Source organism: Lutra lutra, chromosome 10 (genome assembly GCF_902655055.1).
Source record: "Lutra lutra chromosome 10, mLutLut1.2, whole genome shotgun sequence".
In the NCBI taxonomy this organism is placed as follows: Eukaryota; Metazoa; Chordata; class Mammalia; order Carnivora; family Mustelidae; genus Lutra; species Lutra lutra.
The window spans coordinates 111,852,521-111,868,987 of NC_062287.1; the positions used below are offsets into that span (position 1 = coordinate 111,852,521).

At 58.3% G+C, this 16,467-nt stretch overlaps 1 protein-coding gene across 1 annotated transcript in view; it reads right to left on the minus strand.

The window, feature by feature from the left end:
* SHANK2 (SH3 and multiple ankyrin repeat domains 2) overlaps positions 1 to 16,467 on the minus strand; it is a 463,356-nt gene that overhangs the window by 393,840 nt on the left and 53,049 nt on the right. The window contains exon 2 of the mRNA XM_047692580.1: positions 3,866 to 4,085. Coding sequence (XP_047548536.1) covers positions 3,866 to 4,072 — 207 coding nt within the window. The 5' untranslated portion in view covers positions 4,073 to 4,085. The remainder of the gene's footprint in view (positions 1 to 3,865; positions 4,086 to 16,467) is intronic.

The following is a 16,467-nucleotide window of genomic DNA, read 5'->3' on the forward strand; positions in this document are numbered from 1 at the left end:
GGAACAGCAGTGAGACCAGATATGTAGGTCAGAGAGAGGGAGGGAGGGTCCTAGCATCCCTTCCAGGCAACGTGAGTTTTCACTGAGCAGGTGTCAAGGGAGAGTGAGCCCCGCCCCTGGGATGGGAGGTCAGAGCTGAATGCGAGATGGGTCCCTGGCCATGGCCGTGGCCGTGGCCGTCCTTCACTCAGGCGTGGTAACAGAGGCCCTGGGTGTGAGAAGAGTATGGAGTGAGTCCTGGAACTCCGGAGCTTCACGTGAGAGGTGAGCAGAAGGTGGCGAGGTCACCGGGGAGAGGAGCGATTCCAGGAAAAGGACTCTGGTTTGATGGGAGACGAGTCCCTGGTGGAGAGGGGCAAGGGAGCCAGGCCCAGCCCACCCATGCCTCCCCCACGCCGCTCAGCCACCCAGGGCCAGGATGCTACAGAGAGCAAGGCTAGGGGGATACCTAACCCACAGACCCTCTGGAAAGACGGTCCTAAGACAAACCTCCGGGGGAGGGGACCTGGGAGGTGACTCATTCCCAGAAGCCTGGACCCCGTGAACTCCTACAAGAAGACAGACACAGCTCGCTGCCCGGGGGCCAGAGTCAACAGCGGTGTGTGCCCTGCACCGTGCTCCAATGGAGCTCTTCAAGGCAGCCAGTCATTCCTGCCCAGGCCTTCCGGAACCTTCTCCCATGATGGATGGTCTCTGTACAACAAGAGGCCAAGAGGGAGCGACAGGGGCTTGATTCTCAGCTACCAAACAAGGAGGGGGCTCAGAGATCGCCAAGACGGGTGAAGGAGTCCCAACACTGAATGTCGCGGAAGACCTCGGGTAGGGCCAAATACAGCGACGTCTGTGACAGAAGGTGGAGGGGGGGGCTCTCTGCCTGGCTCTACTGTGATCCTCAGTGATAGGAGAAGGCCAAGGTCACCTGGAAACCAAGTACGTCTGACAGTCCACGTGAAAGCAAATGAGAGATGGCGAAGCGTCCCCGTCCGCTGACGTGTGCGGCCGGGAGGTGGGCCCCGTGTGGACAGGGCAGGCGTCTGCTCTGGGGGAGAAGTCTGAGAGTGTGAGCGAGACAGGGAGGACAGAGGAACCACAATACGTTATCTCTAAGGGGATCGGGATTGCAGCTCAGACGCTTCCTCCTAAATCAAATACCAAAGCTGAAGACACGTAATAAACAGAAGCATCGGCAACGGGAAGGAGGAGAGACTCGTTCTCTCAGAGCTCCTGCCGGGAGGTGGCCTGTCCCTGCACCTCCGTGGCACGGGTTTGCACGGGTCACGCTGGGCCCGATGCACACGGGGCTGACCACTGCCGCTGAGCGACTCGGGGCAAGCCCTGGGCGGGGGTGGGCACAGGAGCCGGCGCTGTGTGCCAAGGAGGCCCCGTCACGGGTTCTGCCCACCTTCTCCGCGTTGGGCCACGTGAGGCGCGTTAGAAACCGGATTGCCGGGTGCCCGGGGCCCGCTCAGGTCCCACTTCTCGCAGAACTACCGATAACAGAAGAACCGCATTTGTACTGACTTCCACACGCGCCACTCGCTAGCAAGGCCCGGTTTGCCGGCCCGTTCTGCGCTCGGCCCCACACTGAGCCCTCCCTGCGTGTGTGGCATGGGCGTGTCCTGTTCCCTCATGGCCCTGTGAACCCCGCTGGAGAGGGACTCGGCTCCGCAGGCTTCCAGGAGGCCTCCCGGATGCTCCCACTCAGAGCTGCAAAATTCCTCCCACTGGAGGGCTGAGGCTCAAAACAGCAGTCACTTAAAGAAGAGAGAGTTCCAGATGGCACCTGGGGGTCGGGGGGTGGGGAACGCACCAGGGACAGGAGAGGGACAGCCTCCCGGCTCAAGACATCATCTCCCCTTGGGTGGGCTGACACAGGGGTGAGAAACCGGGTGAGAAACCGGCCCCAGGCGAGATTCCAGGGTCCATCTCGCGTCCCTGGCTCCAGAACTCACCCTGGCAAGGGCCCACACACGGGAACAACGGCTACTTTGTTGCCGGGGTTCATGCCCGTGGGAGTGCTGGCCTCAGCCTCCAGGGGCTTTGTTTGTCTTAACAAAGTGAAGAGAGGTGATCTTTAGAAGGTTCCGGAAACAATTACGCTCTCGGGAGCAGAGACAAAACCCCTGGCAGGCCTTCGTAGCTGTGGGCCTGGGGAACAGGTGTCTCTCCGTCGGGAATTCCCGACAGGTTCCCGAAGCCTCTGGCACGGTGGACAGAATCCACCACGCCCCCTGCCAAGAAGAGGTCACGACAGGCCAGGGAGGGACACAGGCTTCCAGGCCAGCTCCCGCGACCCCATACTCACAAAACCCGCAAGATGTCACGCATTGTGGTGACTTTTCCAACGTCCCACGTTCTTACTCACGACCCGTGGGGCATCTCAACAGCCACGATGGCAAAACAGTCTCTCTGTCCGTTGTTGGTGTGGGTGCCCCCGGGTGTGGGCAGCGCTGGCTCGAGCAAGGACACTGACGGAGGTAACAGATGCTCATGGGCCCCTGCTGTCCCTTGGCCCAAGCTGCATGCCCGGTCTGCACCGGCTCACTTCACGCCCGCAGGTGGGCCCTAGGCTCAAGACCTTTCGGTGCCGTTCCCCAAAACACAGGGCGGACAGCAGGGAGGTTGACTCCAATCCATCTCGGACGCACCGGCCGCCGTGCCGTGCCCTCTGTGCGGCCGTCCACGGGCCGCCTTCCCCGGTGACAACAAGCTACAGGAGCCAACGCGGCAGCAAGTGACCATGTCCAACACTAGCCAGTGGCAGGCTCAGAGGCTCCAGGCCGAGCGTCCCAGGCCACCTGATCCTCCCCATCTGCTGGCACCAGGAGGGCGTCGGTGGGGGTGTGGGGTGGGTGACGTCCCGCCTCCTCGTCCACGCTGGTTACAGGCTTGCTCACTCTGTGTGACACCACGCCCAGAAGGACTGCTCGCCAGGGCTGCCCGGCTCAGGCTGCTTCACCGACTCAGGGAAGTGACACGCGCAAGGACGTTAATTCGACATCCGGCCCGCGGCAGCACGCAGGGCGTTCCCAAAGGACGCGCGGGCGCCGACCCCGGGACCCGGGTTTCCCACAGAGGGACTGTGTCTGCGGGACACTCGGCATCGGGGCGGGAGGGAGCTGAGGAGAGCTCGCCCCACACAGTCAGAGCAACGGAGGGACAGCACGCGGCGGACAGCTGCCCAAGCTGAGCCGGAACAGCCCGGAAACGATGAAGGTGAGCGGGAGGAGAGGAGGGAGGCGGAAACCAGATGGCACGCCCAGCAGGAAAGGACGCGACCCAGGTAAAAGAAGGAAGATCTACAAGAGGAGAAGAAGAAACCACAAAACCTGATAAAAAGAAAAAGAGAGACAAGGAACCAGTGGCTCAAAAGAATAGTTGTCGAGTTGAGGACGGAGAAGCCGGAACCTCCGCCACGGTCCGTCAGGAATTCCGAGGGACAGGACAGAACGGGTCCAAGCGGTCACACCATGAGGGAACGCCCGAGAACATCACGGCGGACAACGAGGAGAGCACCGGGGATGAAGGCAGGTACGGAGAGGCCCATGGGCACGTGGCCGCTGGCCCTGAAACAGGGAACCCAGCCTGCAAGCCAGAAGGAGCAGCGTGGGAGAAAATCCTGCAGCTCCTCCCCAAGGCTGGTCCCTGAGCCCTCGAGGTCTGGACTCTGCCCGGCCCGTAATGGGAGCTCAGTAAGTGGACCGAGGCGCCGCAGCACGCTAGGAGGCGGGCAAAGGTGCAGGTGACGGGAAGGAGGGGAGGGCAGGGCAGGTGCACGACGTGCGGGACGCCGCCAGGACAGGCCGTGCGGAAGGTGACCCAGGTGCCCTGGAGGTCATGCTGCACTGGGACGAACAGGGCCTACCGTCTGCTGCAGGTCCTGGATGAGGATACGGATGACCAGCGTGTTGCCTTGGCTCTCCTCCGTCCTGGCGGTGCTGGGCTTCTCTGCTGTGGCCCGGATGGTGTCATAGATGGTTTCTTCTTTGGAGCTGTCCGACTCTGACCCCACCGAGTAGTCGGAGAAGCTCTGGGCCATCTCGTCCTCGCTGGAGGTCGGGCTGCGCGGCATGGCTGCCCAGCGTCTGTGAGGAGGGGGAGAAGAAACACAACCGGGGCATGGGAAAACTGCACACAGAAACCCCAGGGCTCGATGGAGACCGACGTCTCAGGTTCATGGTTGCACCTGCTGGTGCGACAGCCGGCAGAGCTGTGGAGCGTGACGCATGGGCCTCTAGAGGTAGGGAGAACACAGCACACCTCCCCCCCTGGGCTGCCCCCAGAGCCCGGACCTGAAGGCAGCCATGGCCGGGACAGAGACCCGCAGGCTCTGGCCCCCGAGTTGGGCAACACCGCAAGCACATGGAGCCCTAACCAGCCATGGCCAAGACCATAGCCTACGGGGATCCACCAAAGGGCTTGGGTCAGTCTGAAGCCTTCTAAGGCAAGAAGAGAAGGTCCCTTCTGTTTTTCTTTGAAGGCAGGGCAGCAGGAGAGGAAGAAACGCAAGCTGCGGGTCAGAACAGTACCAGTTCATGGTTCCATAACCGCTCTGCCTCAACACAGAGTAATGATGGGTAACATGTAGAAACAGAACAGAAAGGCAAACGACAGGGCCAGACTCAGAAGGGAGATAGTCCCAGGGCCCAGGAGTCTGGCAGAGCCCAAAGCCATGAGCAGGCTGACTTGGGGGAGACTCAGGGGTCCCCAAGAGTCTGTGGTGGCTGGGAGTGTGGCTTCCCCATCTTTAAGTCTAGTTCCCCAGCAAAGACCAGCTCGGGATGCCAACTGCGGCTGATGGGAAGGACGAAGGAGGACATGGCATAACTCCGGGAGTACGCTGCCCAGTGACACCCCCGTCTCTGTGGGCAGGGGTCAGGAGAGGTTAGGATACGAGCTGGTGTGAGCCAGGGATGTGGGGGGGCTGACAGAGAGCGTGCTGTCCCAAAGCAGCAAGTCCACATCTTCGTGAACTCTGTAAAGGAGGTCAAGACCCTGTTCACATGGAAAGTGGGCAGGGGTGTCCCCCGCAAGAAAGGGGCTGTCCTGAGCAACCGGGGACGGAGGTCACCCCGATCGTTGACAGACTGTCTGGTTAAGTCACGGCATCCTTCCACAGAAGGCACAGCTGCAAGGAATGAGTCCCCTACACACGGAGGACTGCCCCCCCCCCAAACAGATATCCAGCCATTTACGGGAGGGAGGGGGAGGGAGGAGCTCACCTGTGCACCTGCCCCAGGCTCTAGGCCTAGCAAACTCCCGTGTTTCGTGACCGGGGGAGGCCCAGAAAAGTCCCAGGTGGGGCATGGTTCACCCAGCGACAATTCTGTGTTCATCGTGGGAAAATGGACACCCACTGTTTTATTTCCAGAGTTCTATTTAAGTTCAGCAAGCGCCCGCCGGAGCTGGAAGCATCCCGCTGCTCTGCCCACGGGGCCAGTCCGGGGAGGCTGGCAGCCACTGGGGGGCGCTCCCATCTGCACCCCAGACCTTCCCGGGCTCACCAGACACCCAGGTGCACACAAAGCCTAACATAACAAAGCAAAGAGCAAGACCATGACCAGGGTCGGGGCTCCCTTGCTGCCAAGAGTATCTGCACCGTCTTTGGAGAAAGGACCAAGATCGTGGAACCCACAGACAAGTGTTTTTGGCCTGCACGAGGTTTTAAATATCTATGCAAACCCAGATTTCTGGTTTATGGTGACCATCAGAAAGCTCTGACAATGCTGGGGACAGCCCTGTAACACCCAGGGGCAGGGATGAATGCCAGCAACCACCCCTCCCCCAGCATGCCCTCTCCAGGTGCACCTCAGCCTCCCCTCCTTGGTATCAGTCCCTTTCCCAGTCCTCCCGCCATGCGTGAGAGCCTGACAACAGATCCATCTGTTCACTCATACCTCTGCCTCCTTCGAGACCCCCTGCAAGGGGTCACCCGGCCAGTCACATCTCAAAGAGCAGATCCTCCAAGTCACCCGGGAAGATTATCTTTTTTTCCAATTAAAATCTCCAAAGCTAACCCCCGCGTGATTCCGAATTAAAATTTCAGAGCCAGGGGTCTTTTCTGTATTCACAGCCAGCCGCCTTTGCGAGCTCAACTTCATGCTTTCTCAATCAGAGGAATGCAAACTCTGGCGAGGGACAAGACAGCGGTGGCTGGGGAGAGGGTCTGGGTGCTCCTGGCTCCGTCTGAGCAGGGTCCCCACCTGCCTGGCTGTAGTGGCTAGCCACGTGCTCCTTGTATGCTATGCAAAGACTCTGTAACATATGACACAGTAACAGTGACCACATAGAGCTACTGTAACAATGTATAATTAATTCTGTATCGTGTCTAATTGCAATGTTACAATAAATAGTGTCTAATTGCAATGTTACAATAAATAACAAACGTTCACTTGTAAATACGTTTCAGAATTGCATACGTGTAATTATTTGCAACTACCTCCCAGGTTCCAAGGAGCGGTACCCTCTAGAACCCTGGTTCTTCATCCTGGCCACCGAAGTTACTTGGGGAGGCTTTACGAAAACACCAGCATGAGAATTTCTGAAAGAACTGGGCTGTGACGCTGCCCCTGGAAGCTCCCCCAGGGACCGTAAGGAGAAGCACCAGGCAGCCCCTTCAAGAGGGAGCACAGGCTGCAGCCCGGGGGCTTGGAGACACAAACCTGCCCGCTCCTGGGCGTGAGGGACAGCGGGAGAGGCACGCCGCTCACCGCCTCAGCCGTCAGCATGGACACAGGCATGAGGTCCCCCACGGGGGGCCTCCAGTGGCTTCCTCCCGTCCGGACGGGGGTAAGTTGGCCCAGAGCACCCTCTGCTCCAATAAAGAACCGCGTCTTCCCTCCTCATCACCTGTCTGTGTCTCTTCTGAACCCAGCAGGGACCAGGGGACGCAGAGGGGACCCAGAGAAGGTGGCCTCGCACTCACAGGAGGGGATCCCTCTCTAATGAGGAGTGACCCGTCAGGGGATGCCGGGTGCAGGCGGGGACTAACGAGGCCATTCCGGGCACAACGGGTCCACCAGCTCTTCCCAAGGAGGATGGGCGCTGGCTCCGGAAAGCTCCCACTCAGGGCGGCGCAGGGCTTGGTGTTTGCACCTGGAAGATGGGCAGGTGGCCAGCTCCCAGCAGAACGCGGCACAGCACGGGACCCACCACATTGTGCGCGGCCTTGCACGTCTGAGACAATCCAAGAGCAAATGGGATGCTCCGAGCCCCGCGGTTACTTCCCAGAAGACACACAGTGCCGCCCCCCCTCCCCCGCCATGCACTCCACCCCCACTTCGAAATAGCACCTCTGGCCTGAAACCTAAGAAACCCATTGCTTGCCATGTCTGCCCGCCCCGGCTCTTTTTCTCAAAACCCCCCACAGCCTCGATGTGCTCCGTTTCCCGGGTCCTCTTGCTCAGGCATCATTTCGGGGTCCGTGTGCACTGGGTCTCTGTTTATTCATCACCAGCGCCCACCCCCCAGCACTGGGGGCACCGCGGGTGCTCAGTGGACAGGGAGACGTGGGCAGAGGAGCCAAAGCACAGGCCCTGAGACGGCCGGACAGCGTGGCAGACGCAGCCACAGCCGGCGTGCACGAGTGCCCACCGTGTGCCCGATCTGCTGGCAGCTTCCCGGAGGGGCAGATTCCAGGCAGATGCTTGGAGAGGATGATTGTCAGGAATTCGTTGTCTTTAATGGTCACATCACTAACCACATGACACGTCTGCAACTGGGCTTGTGGCACTGGTGACCCGTCGTGGACACACAGGTCTGAACTGTGAAAGGCGCATAACCCCCAGGAGGGTTTCATTTCCAGAAAACTAAAGGGGGCGGGAAGGATTGGAGGACGGTCATGCCCAGCTACACTCAAACTCAGCTCCAGAAACAGACCTGACAACCCAAAAAGGAAGGGCTCCCGTGTCCCAACTGCTCGTGCGACCCATGGATCTCCGCAGGTGGCCCCGCCACCACACCCCACTGCAGCCCATTGCAGTGGCTGGGGGGTGATGGTCATGAAGGGACGTGTCTGCCACCAAAGTGCGGGGGCAAAAGGCCCCACTGGACGAGTCCAAGGAGGAAGAGGAGGCCACATGCAAGCTGGTCCTTTGCAGGACAGCCCGGGAGCCTAGGCAGACCTGAGCAGAAGGTCCTGACCTTAATCAGGGGCTTGAGCAATGAGACCAGCAGACCCGTGGGAACAGCAAAGCCCTGGGAAAACATTTAATTATTAACTCCTGGGCAGGACTCCCAGGCCCAGGTCACCAGGGCCACGTGAGAGAGAAGGCACCGGCCACATCTGCATTTCAGATAAACCACGAATACATTTTATCGTATTTCCCGAATATTGGATGGGACGTACTTACACTAAAAAAAACATTCATCGTTCGTTGGAAGTTCAAACAGGACTAGGTGTCCTGCATTTTGTCGGGGGTGGGGGACAGGCGGGCTCTGAAGACAGCTGCGTCACGAAACCCAGCCCCCCTCGGAAAAGTCACTGCCAGGTCGGAGGAGGGAAGGTTACCCGCTGCCCCGGCAAACATTTTGGCATCACCGACCTCTGGGTGGGGCGGGGGGGAGCTACAAAAACAGGTCGTAAAGTACAATGACCCCCCCAGAGCCTGTTTTCTCAGCCGCCCACCCCGGGGTGCCTGTGAACAAGGAAAAACAGAAGGAACGCCAGTAAAGGCCATTTTCACAAAGGCTCCGTATTTTACGGCTGTCGTGTTCCAGGGAAACGTAAGGTCTTGAACTGGCTGCCGAACCCCCTCGCACCTCGGCTGGTGGGGGCAGCGGGGGCAGCTAGATTTCCCACTCACCGCTTCCATCGCCCCCGGGAACGCCAGAGCTGACCTGGGACAGGAGACGCACAGAAAAACAAAACCAAACCAAGTGCCCCCGGCTGCAGCGGACTTCATCAGGCTAGCGCTGCAGGCCCGGGGAGATCGCAGACAAAAATGTCAAGGTCCCACTGGCTCTGTTTTAATAAACACACGCACACATGTACAGGGGCAGAAGGGGGTTTTTACTCCAGTGGACTCTCCCAACAGCACCCTCATCTGTGTCACCCTGGCCCCAGGACTCGGTGACTACTCGCCCATGCCATGCCCTCAAATGTCTACGATTCACTCATCCTCAAGGCAGTGAGACCGCCCCCCCAGGGGGCTGCACGGGGTCCGCGCACAAACACTGCAACTCGGGGCTGGGGCGGCCCCTACTGGACCTGGAGGAACTGGTGCTGAGCTCCGGAGGCAACCGGGCTGTCACACACAAGGTCTGCGCCATGGGCATGAGGCCGCAGCAAAAGGGGGGTGGGAGGATAGAGAAGGGCAGCCCGGGAAGGCGAGGGGAATCGCCGTCTAACCAGGTTGTCTCTGTAACCACAGTCCTGAAAAAGCTCCCCGCTTCCATGCCCGCCGCATCTGAGGATAAACGAGGGCTGTTGTCTACCTCCTGCCACCTGTGGGCAGCAGCCCCTCCAGCTGACCGTCTCTCCCTGGTCCCCCAACGTCCTTCCATCAAGCTTGGGGCTCCAGCCTCGGTGAGGCCTGATGCCCCCAGCTACACAGACCTTCCTTCCTCTTGACTCAGAGCTGGAGCCGCACCTGCCCGTGAACCCCCCGTCCAGCCACCACGGCCCAGCTACTGTGCGGAGAACTAATCCCCAGCACACACACTCGCCCCGGAGCAAACGAGATGTTGACGCGAAGCTTCTTGTGCACAGAGCAGTAACCCCGATGACCGCAGCCGTAGTGACAGAGCGGCAACCCCGATGACCACGGCTGTAGTGACCCATGGACCCGGGTGCAGAACCACAGCTCGCAAGGGAGGACGGTGACAGGACGCTGCTGGCAGCCAGGCTGAACATCCCCGGAGAGACGGTATTTCAGTAGAGAAAATTGGAAAAGCTAAATGTGAAAACACGGCAAACTCGTAAAATGTCTCATTCTGATGGTGGACATAGAGTTGTTGTTCTGTTTTCTTATCTTTCTATAGGGTGATAATCCTTTTAATTAAAAGTAACTTTTTAAGGGACGCCTGGGAGGCTCAGTTGGTTAAGCAACTGCCTTCGGCTCAGGTCATGATCCCGGCGCCTTGGGATCGAGTCCCACATCGGGCTCCTTGCTCAGTGGGGAGCCTGCTTCTCCCTCAGCCTCTGCCTGCCATTCTGTCTGCCTGTGCTCATTCTCTCTCTCTCTGACAAATAAATAAAATCTTTTAAAAAAAAAAATAAATAAATAAAAGTAACTTTTTAAAACTGCAATGACGATGACCTAAGGTCTGCAATGGTTTTTCCAACACAAGCCTCTGATGAACCAAGTCTACTCCAAACTGTGAAAGGAGACGGGCAGGGGAGGCCGAGGGGCGCCCGGTAGGGTCCCGGGCACGGTGGATGTTTCTGGAAGGGCCAATGCTCTCACAGAACATGGGAGAGGGGGTCATTATTGCTCCTGACCTAGAGATAAGGGGCAGCCAGTACAGGACATGGCCCCCAGTCCTTCCTGAGGCTTTGAGGGAGGGACAGGACAGGCCCTACTCAGCAGGGTGGACAGCAGACCTGCCCTTGGAGCCCCTCTCGGGAAACCTCCAAGACAACACCCCCTGTAAGCAGGGAGCTTTGAAGGGGAAAGGAGGGTACAGCCCGGGGAAGGGGAACTTGGGTCACCCCCTGTCTGGGCGCCAAGCACACCGTCTTCAACAGGAAGGCTGAAGGAGGGCAGCGGGCAGAAGGCAAACTATTTGCATTGATGTATATGTTTGGATATTTTTTTAATGCATTGACCTTAATGCAATGACCTGTGCAGTCATAGGTGCACAGGAAGCCGAACTGGCAGGACAGAGTCCCACGTGCTCCCTCTGCCCCCGCTCAGTGAACAAATGTATTATTGTTCAACTCCTTCTCCACGCAAGCTTCCTGCCTTTTCTCCCTTGGACCCTGACCCACCAGGGAAAAGTTCAGCTAGCGCCTAGTCTCTGGCTCTCACCGACCGGTGCTACTTGGGATCGGAGATGAAATGTAAAATCCAAACAGGGTTCCATGGCCCAGAGGGATAGGGCGGCCTGGGGAGCCAGGAGCTCGTCCCGGGCCCAGCCCCTAGTTGGGCTCCCTGCAGTGACCTCTGGCCGGCAGAAGCACTGGGGATGCCCCGAGAAGGCAGCGTGGCTTGGGTCCTCTGGCCGGGTGCACGCTGACCTGCCACCATGGAAAGCTGGCGGCAAGGCCAGCTCCCCCAGGCAGCTCCGGCTTGGGCAGCGCGGTCTGTGGGGCCTTGCATGGGGTGGACACACCTGCTAGACAATGGGTTACCAGCAGCCAAGTTCAATTACGGAGTCTGGGAACTGGGTACATCATACAAAATTACAGAGCTCTGAGATTTCTAGGGGGAAATGGAAGGTCACAGAGATCTGAAAACTAGCAGGTGTCTGGTTATGAAAATGCTTTTACAGTCTCCAAACCCGTGCTGGGCTCTGGCCAGCTTTTGGGGCCCCGGCCCAGCATCAGACGCTCCAGGCAGGGTGGGGCTCCCCCCACATACCATGTTACTCGCTCGGGACACCTGCCGCCCTGTGGGGTGAGGCTGCAGCTTCCTCAGTCCTGCCGTTCCCTGTAAGGACAGTGTTTAAACTCAGGGTGGGTTTTCTTTAATTCTTATTGTCGCGGCTGCGGGAATCCGGGTGTCCTCTGCACCCATGACTTTGATTTTGCTAAGAGAGGGTCTGGAGGGGAGTTTAAAGCTGCTGTGCCAACCTCCTGGTGGAGACGCTTCTGCAGGCTCCCAGGACGCCAGGAGACCCCACGCCCCAGCTCCATCCCCTGGGATGGCCCTTCCCTGCGTGGACAATGGTGTGCAAACACCAAGCATGACAGCCAGTTCTCAGCAGCCTGGTCAAACCCCACAGCACCATCCATGGTCCCAGAGATGTCCATCCCTGGGACTCCTAAGCTCAGCCTGTCCCGGGGCTCCCAGCCCCACCTGGGACCTGGAGCAGGAGGCTGTCTTTCACGTGCCACAGGAGGTGCAGGTGCTCGGCCAGGGCTGGGAATGGGTGACAGCTCTGACACTGTCATCCGGCTTCTCCCAGGAGCAGAGACTTCTTATCTGCGAGCAGTGCCCCTGGAATGGCCTCCCCTGGCCGCCCCAACACCCAGCCACTCCCACGCCCCCATCCCAGCCCTCAGGGCCCAGTGCAGGCCACAAGCATGGAGCCACCTTCCTGACACACCTGCTGACACCCATCTCCTCCACCTCCTCCCACACTGCAGGGACAGATGGACAGACGGATGGACCGGAGAAAAGGCAGGACAGTGTGAGCCAGGGAAGTGCTCAGATAGGAGACCAGCCAACGAAGGTCCACAACGCCCCCCTGCCACAAGGACGGTTCCGACTTCCCTTCCGAAACTCCTGGTCCCAGAAGCTGATACAGGCATACCTCCTGTCGCCATGCTTTGCTTCGTGGTGCTACGTGGACACTCTGTACCTTACACACGGTGGGTCTGCAGGTCTGCAAGCCTATCAGCGCCGTTTTTCCAACCACATTTGCTCGTTTTGTGTCTCTGTGTCACGCTGTGGTTAATTCTCGCCACATTTCCAAATGTTCGTTACGATTCTATCTGATCTGTGATCACTATTAGGATCACCGAGAGCTCAGAGGGTGCTCAGCATTTCTGAGCAACAAAGTAATTTTTCACTAAGACTTGCACATGGTTTCTTAGACACATGCTCTACTGTACACTTACTAGACCACAGTGGTCGTGTTTGTACCCACTGGAGACTGAGCCGGTCACCTGCCTCGCGCTATCGCGGTGTGGGTACTCTGGCAGTGGTCTGAGGCTGCAGCACCTCCAAGGTGGCCCTGGGTCCACCCCAGCTGTCTCAGGAACGTCTGATGGCACCAAACCATCCACGTGCCTCCGGTGTCTACCGAACTCTAAGCAGAACACATGGGCAGGGAGATGCCGATTCTCCGCACGGACGGCTGAGCGGTGGAATCGTGTGGCTTGTTTTAAGCCCATAGAAATAGTCAATGAAACTAATTTTTCAGAAAACTGAATTTAAGTGCTTCTGTTTTAAAGGACTGTGATTTGAAATTATAATGTTCATGAATTGTAATTTGTGTTTTGACTTTTAATGGGTAATCTGCGATCTTTCAGGGGCTGTCCTTGTTGGAATCTTTTGAACGACGCTGAGATTTATTTTGATTGCTATTTGTATGAAAATCCACCCACACGCGTTAATATAGCACGTTTTTAACTATTTAGATTACATTCTCAATGGAACATAAATTACGAGAAAACCCACATTAGAATAACGTGCATTGTCACTTTGCTAAACAAAAGGCAAGACAAATACATTTTCCAGAATAGGTAATGACTAACAAAACGGTCTTTCTCTCATTATTTCCCAGAGACTGTTGGGTCTCAGCCCAGTACCCAAGTGCATGATATAATAATTCAGGCATATCTGGAATAACGCCAGCCAGCGCTCACCTGAAATGGTCCGTCTTCACACTTTCAAGATTTTGTCTTTATGGGGGCGAATCCGTGAAAGCAGGTGAAAACGTATTTCCTCTAACAGCTTGGCGTGTCATTTTAGACAGAAAGCACGTGGCTGGGCAGGGGGGCTCAGCGTGTGCTCCCGCCGCAGCCCGGAACGTCAGGACAGACCAGCCGGGGAGGGGTACTGACCGCCCCCCACACCTAGCACTCAGGGGAGACCACGGCCCGGACCCTGACCGTGCGGACAGTCATGGGGAAGCTGCAGGAGAGAAGGAGCCCGGTAACACCCAGGGGTTCCGCTGGACCGGCCTGGGACGAGGCTCGGGGTCTCTGCCCAGAGCTGTAACAAGATACCTTGGACTCGGGGCTTACACAACAGACACTTATCTCCCACAGCCCCTGAGGCCAGAAGTCAGAGACCGGGGCAGGTGGCTGTGGTCTCCTCCTGGTGACAACCCCCTTCCAAGTGGCGAGCGGGGCACTCTCGAGGAGGGAGGGAAGCCTCCGGGTCTCTTCTTACAAGGACGTTAACCCTCCAGTATCGGGGTCCCATCCCCATGATGGTGTCACTTGACCTTAATCACCTGCTGGAAGGCCCTATCTCCTAACCTCTCACTGGGGTCCACAGGGCATTGGGCTGGGCATGAAAATTCCATCTAGACAGCCAGGGAAGTCCCACCTCCACTCTCGAGGCCCCTGCCCCTGCTGGGGGGCCAGCCCGAGGCTGCAGCAGTGGGCGTGAGGGGAGCACCCCCGGGGGCACCCGAGGCTCCAGTAAGAGGAAGGTCATCACTGAGCAGTGACCCCAAGGAGCAGGCGGTTGTCAGGACGCCCAGCACAGCCCTATGCGCCGGCACGCGGGCCACTCCCGAAACACAAGCGGCCGCCACCGCCACCGTGCACGCCATCCTGCCGGCCCCTCCCTGACCTCACCACCAGGAAGGGCGCCCAAGACAGGCCTCAACACCCAGAAGGGGGCAGGCGCTACGGGTGCGAACGTGAGCTCTCTCCCGCAACTTTGGTGGAAAGAAGCCATCTTTTAAGCACCTTGCTCTGTGTTTCCATCGGCTTTCTCAGTCAAAGGTCCCGGGAGTGGAAGAACCACTTCAGACAGGACGTGGGCATCGCCAGAGGCCTCAGCGGGGAGCGTGCGCCTCCCTGGGCAGCTGTACAGATGCACCCGACATGTGCACTCTGGGGGTATGGGGCTGGACGGCGGCACCGATGGGGCATCACCGCACATGTCTCCCAGAGCCCCGACGGCAGCCGAGCAAAGGGAGAGCTCGGTGAGTGCCACAGACTCGGGGTCCTTCACAGATGTCCTCAGGGCTGTCTCCCGGCACTGCTGCTTCCTGGCTAGGGAAGCTGGGAACCGAGCCACCCTGTCCACCCCCTTCCCCCAACCCACTCCCTGTCCCCTCGGAGCAGAAAGAGGCAGGATCCCTCGTGGGATAGGGTTTACAATCTATTCTGTGCCTTTTTCCAGCAGGTGGACTTTGGAGATTCTGGTAACAACAAAAGGAAAGCCGCTCCAGCAGCATGTGGGACCACGTGAAAAGGAAGCAGAAGCTGGTCCAGGAACGGGTTTTCCTCCTCGCAGGGACCACCGGCTGGTGGGCCCGCCAGGAGCTGCCTGCTTCTGAGCAGGTGTGAAAGATGAAGCTTCTGAAAGCTTCCACGTTGCCGACCCCCGCGCCGCCCACAGAGTCTGCAGCCTCCCAAGCATCCGAGGACAGAGATCACGTGCTCGGAAGTACCCGTCTGCCTGTGCAGAGACGCAAGGCTGTGCTGAATCCTCGTCCCTGACCGACCAGGAAAACACCGCCCACAGACACACTCCTGGACGGCCACAAGCTAAGGGTTCCACTAAAACACGGTTCACTGCCGCCCGAGTTTACGCTTCTCGAAACAGAAACACGCACGTGTTATTCAAGCTACGACAGATCCACAGGCCCCGCCGTGCTGGGTGGGGCCCCTGAGATTCACATCCACCCAGAACCTCAGAATGGGACCTCGGAATGGGACCTCACCTGGAAACAGGGTCCCCGCCTAAGTGATTCGCTAAGTGAGGTTGCAGTGCATACGGTGGCCCTTGGGCAGTGACACGTCCTTTCGAGAAGCCACGTGAGAACGCTGGCAACACCCAGGGGGAAGGCCACGCCACGCCGGAGGAGGAGGCTGGAGGGAGGGGCCTGTCAGCCAAGGAATGTCGGGGGCTGCCAGCTGCTGCCACGAGCTGGGACAGGCAGGAAGGGCCTTCCCCAGGAGCCTTCAGAGGGAGCGTGGCCCTGCAGACGCTCCCATTTTGGAAGTTCAGCCTTCGGAAGGATGAGAGGATAAATTTCTGTTGCTTTAAGCCACCAGCTTGTGGTAATGTGCTACGTCAGCCACAGCGGCTAATACACCGGGAATCTATACTCCAGGGAGCACTACCTTCCACACAGTTCTTATTTCTCCGTGGGCCGTATGTGCACCTACAGTCCGGACCTCGTATCTTTTCAGGAGAAGGAAACAATCATCGGAGACATCATGGCCTCTGACGTTTATAAAAGGTCCTTAGTAGCGTCTGGCTAACAAGGTGGCAGAGACTAGGAAAGGGAATGGAAAGATACAGGCTTTGGGGGGAAACACACAGAACTGGGGTTCAGTGCTGAGCCCCGGGGGCAGTGGACAGTGAACGTCCACACCTGTCACTTGCTGTTCCCTCTGTCACCGCCTTCTCCTCCCTCCTCCTGCCCCACAGACGTGCCCTAGGTCACATTTTCTTTAATCACCTTCCTTAAGCTAAAAACACACACTTGCGAAGTGCATGTTTCTTCAGCTACATCTTCATGGTTTTCATTTAATTTGGGTAGTGTTTATCTTTCATATCGCTACAGGAGAGCTGGGGCAAAACCCGCTGCCCACGCTGCCTCTTCCCGAGCATCTCATCAGAGTCCACACTCAAAGAAAAGCAGGCACAGGTACTGGACTGTGGTGGGGTC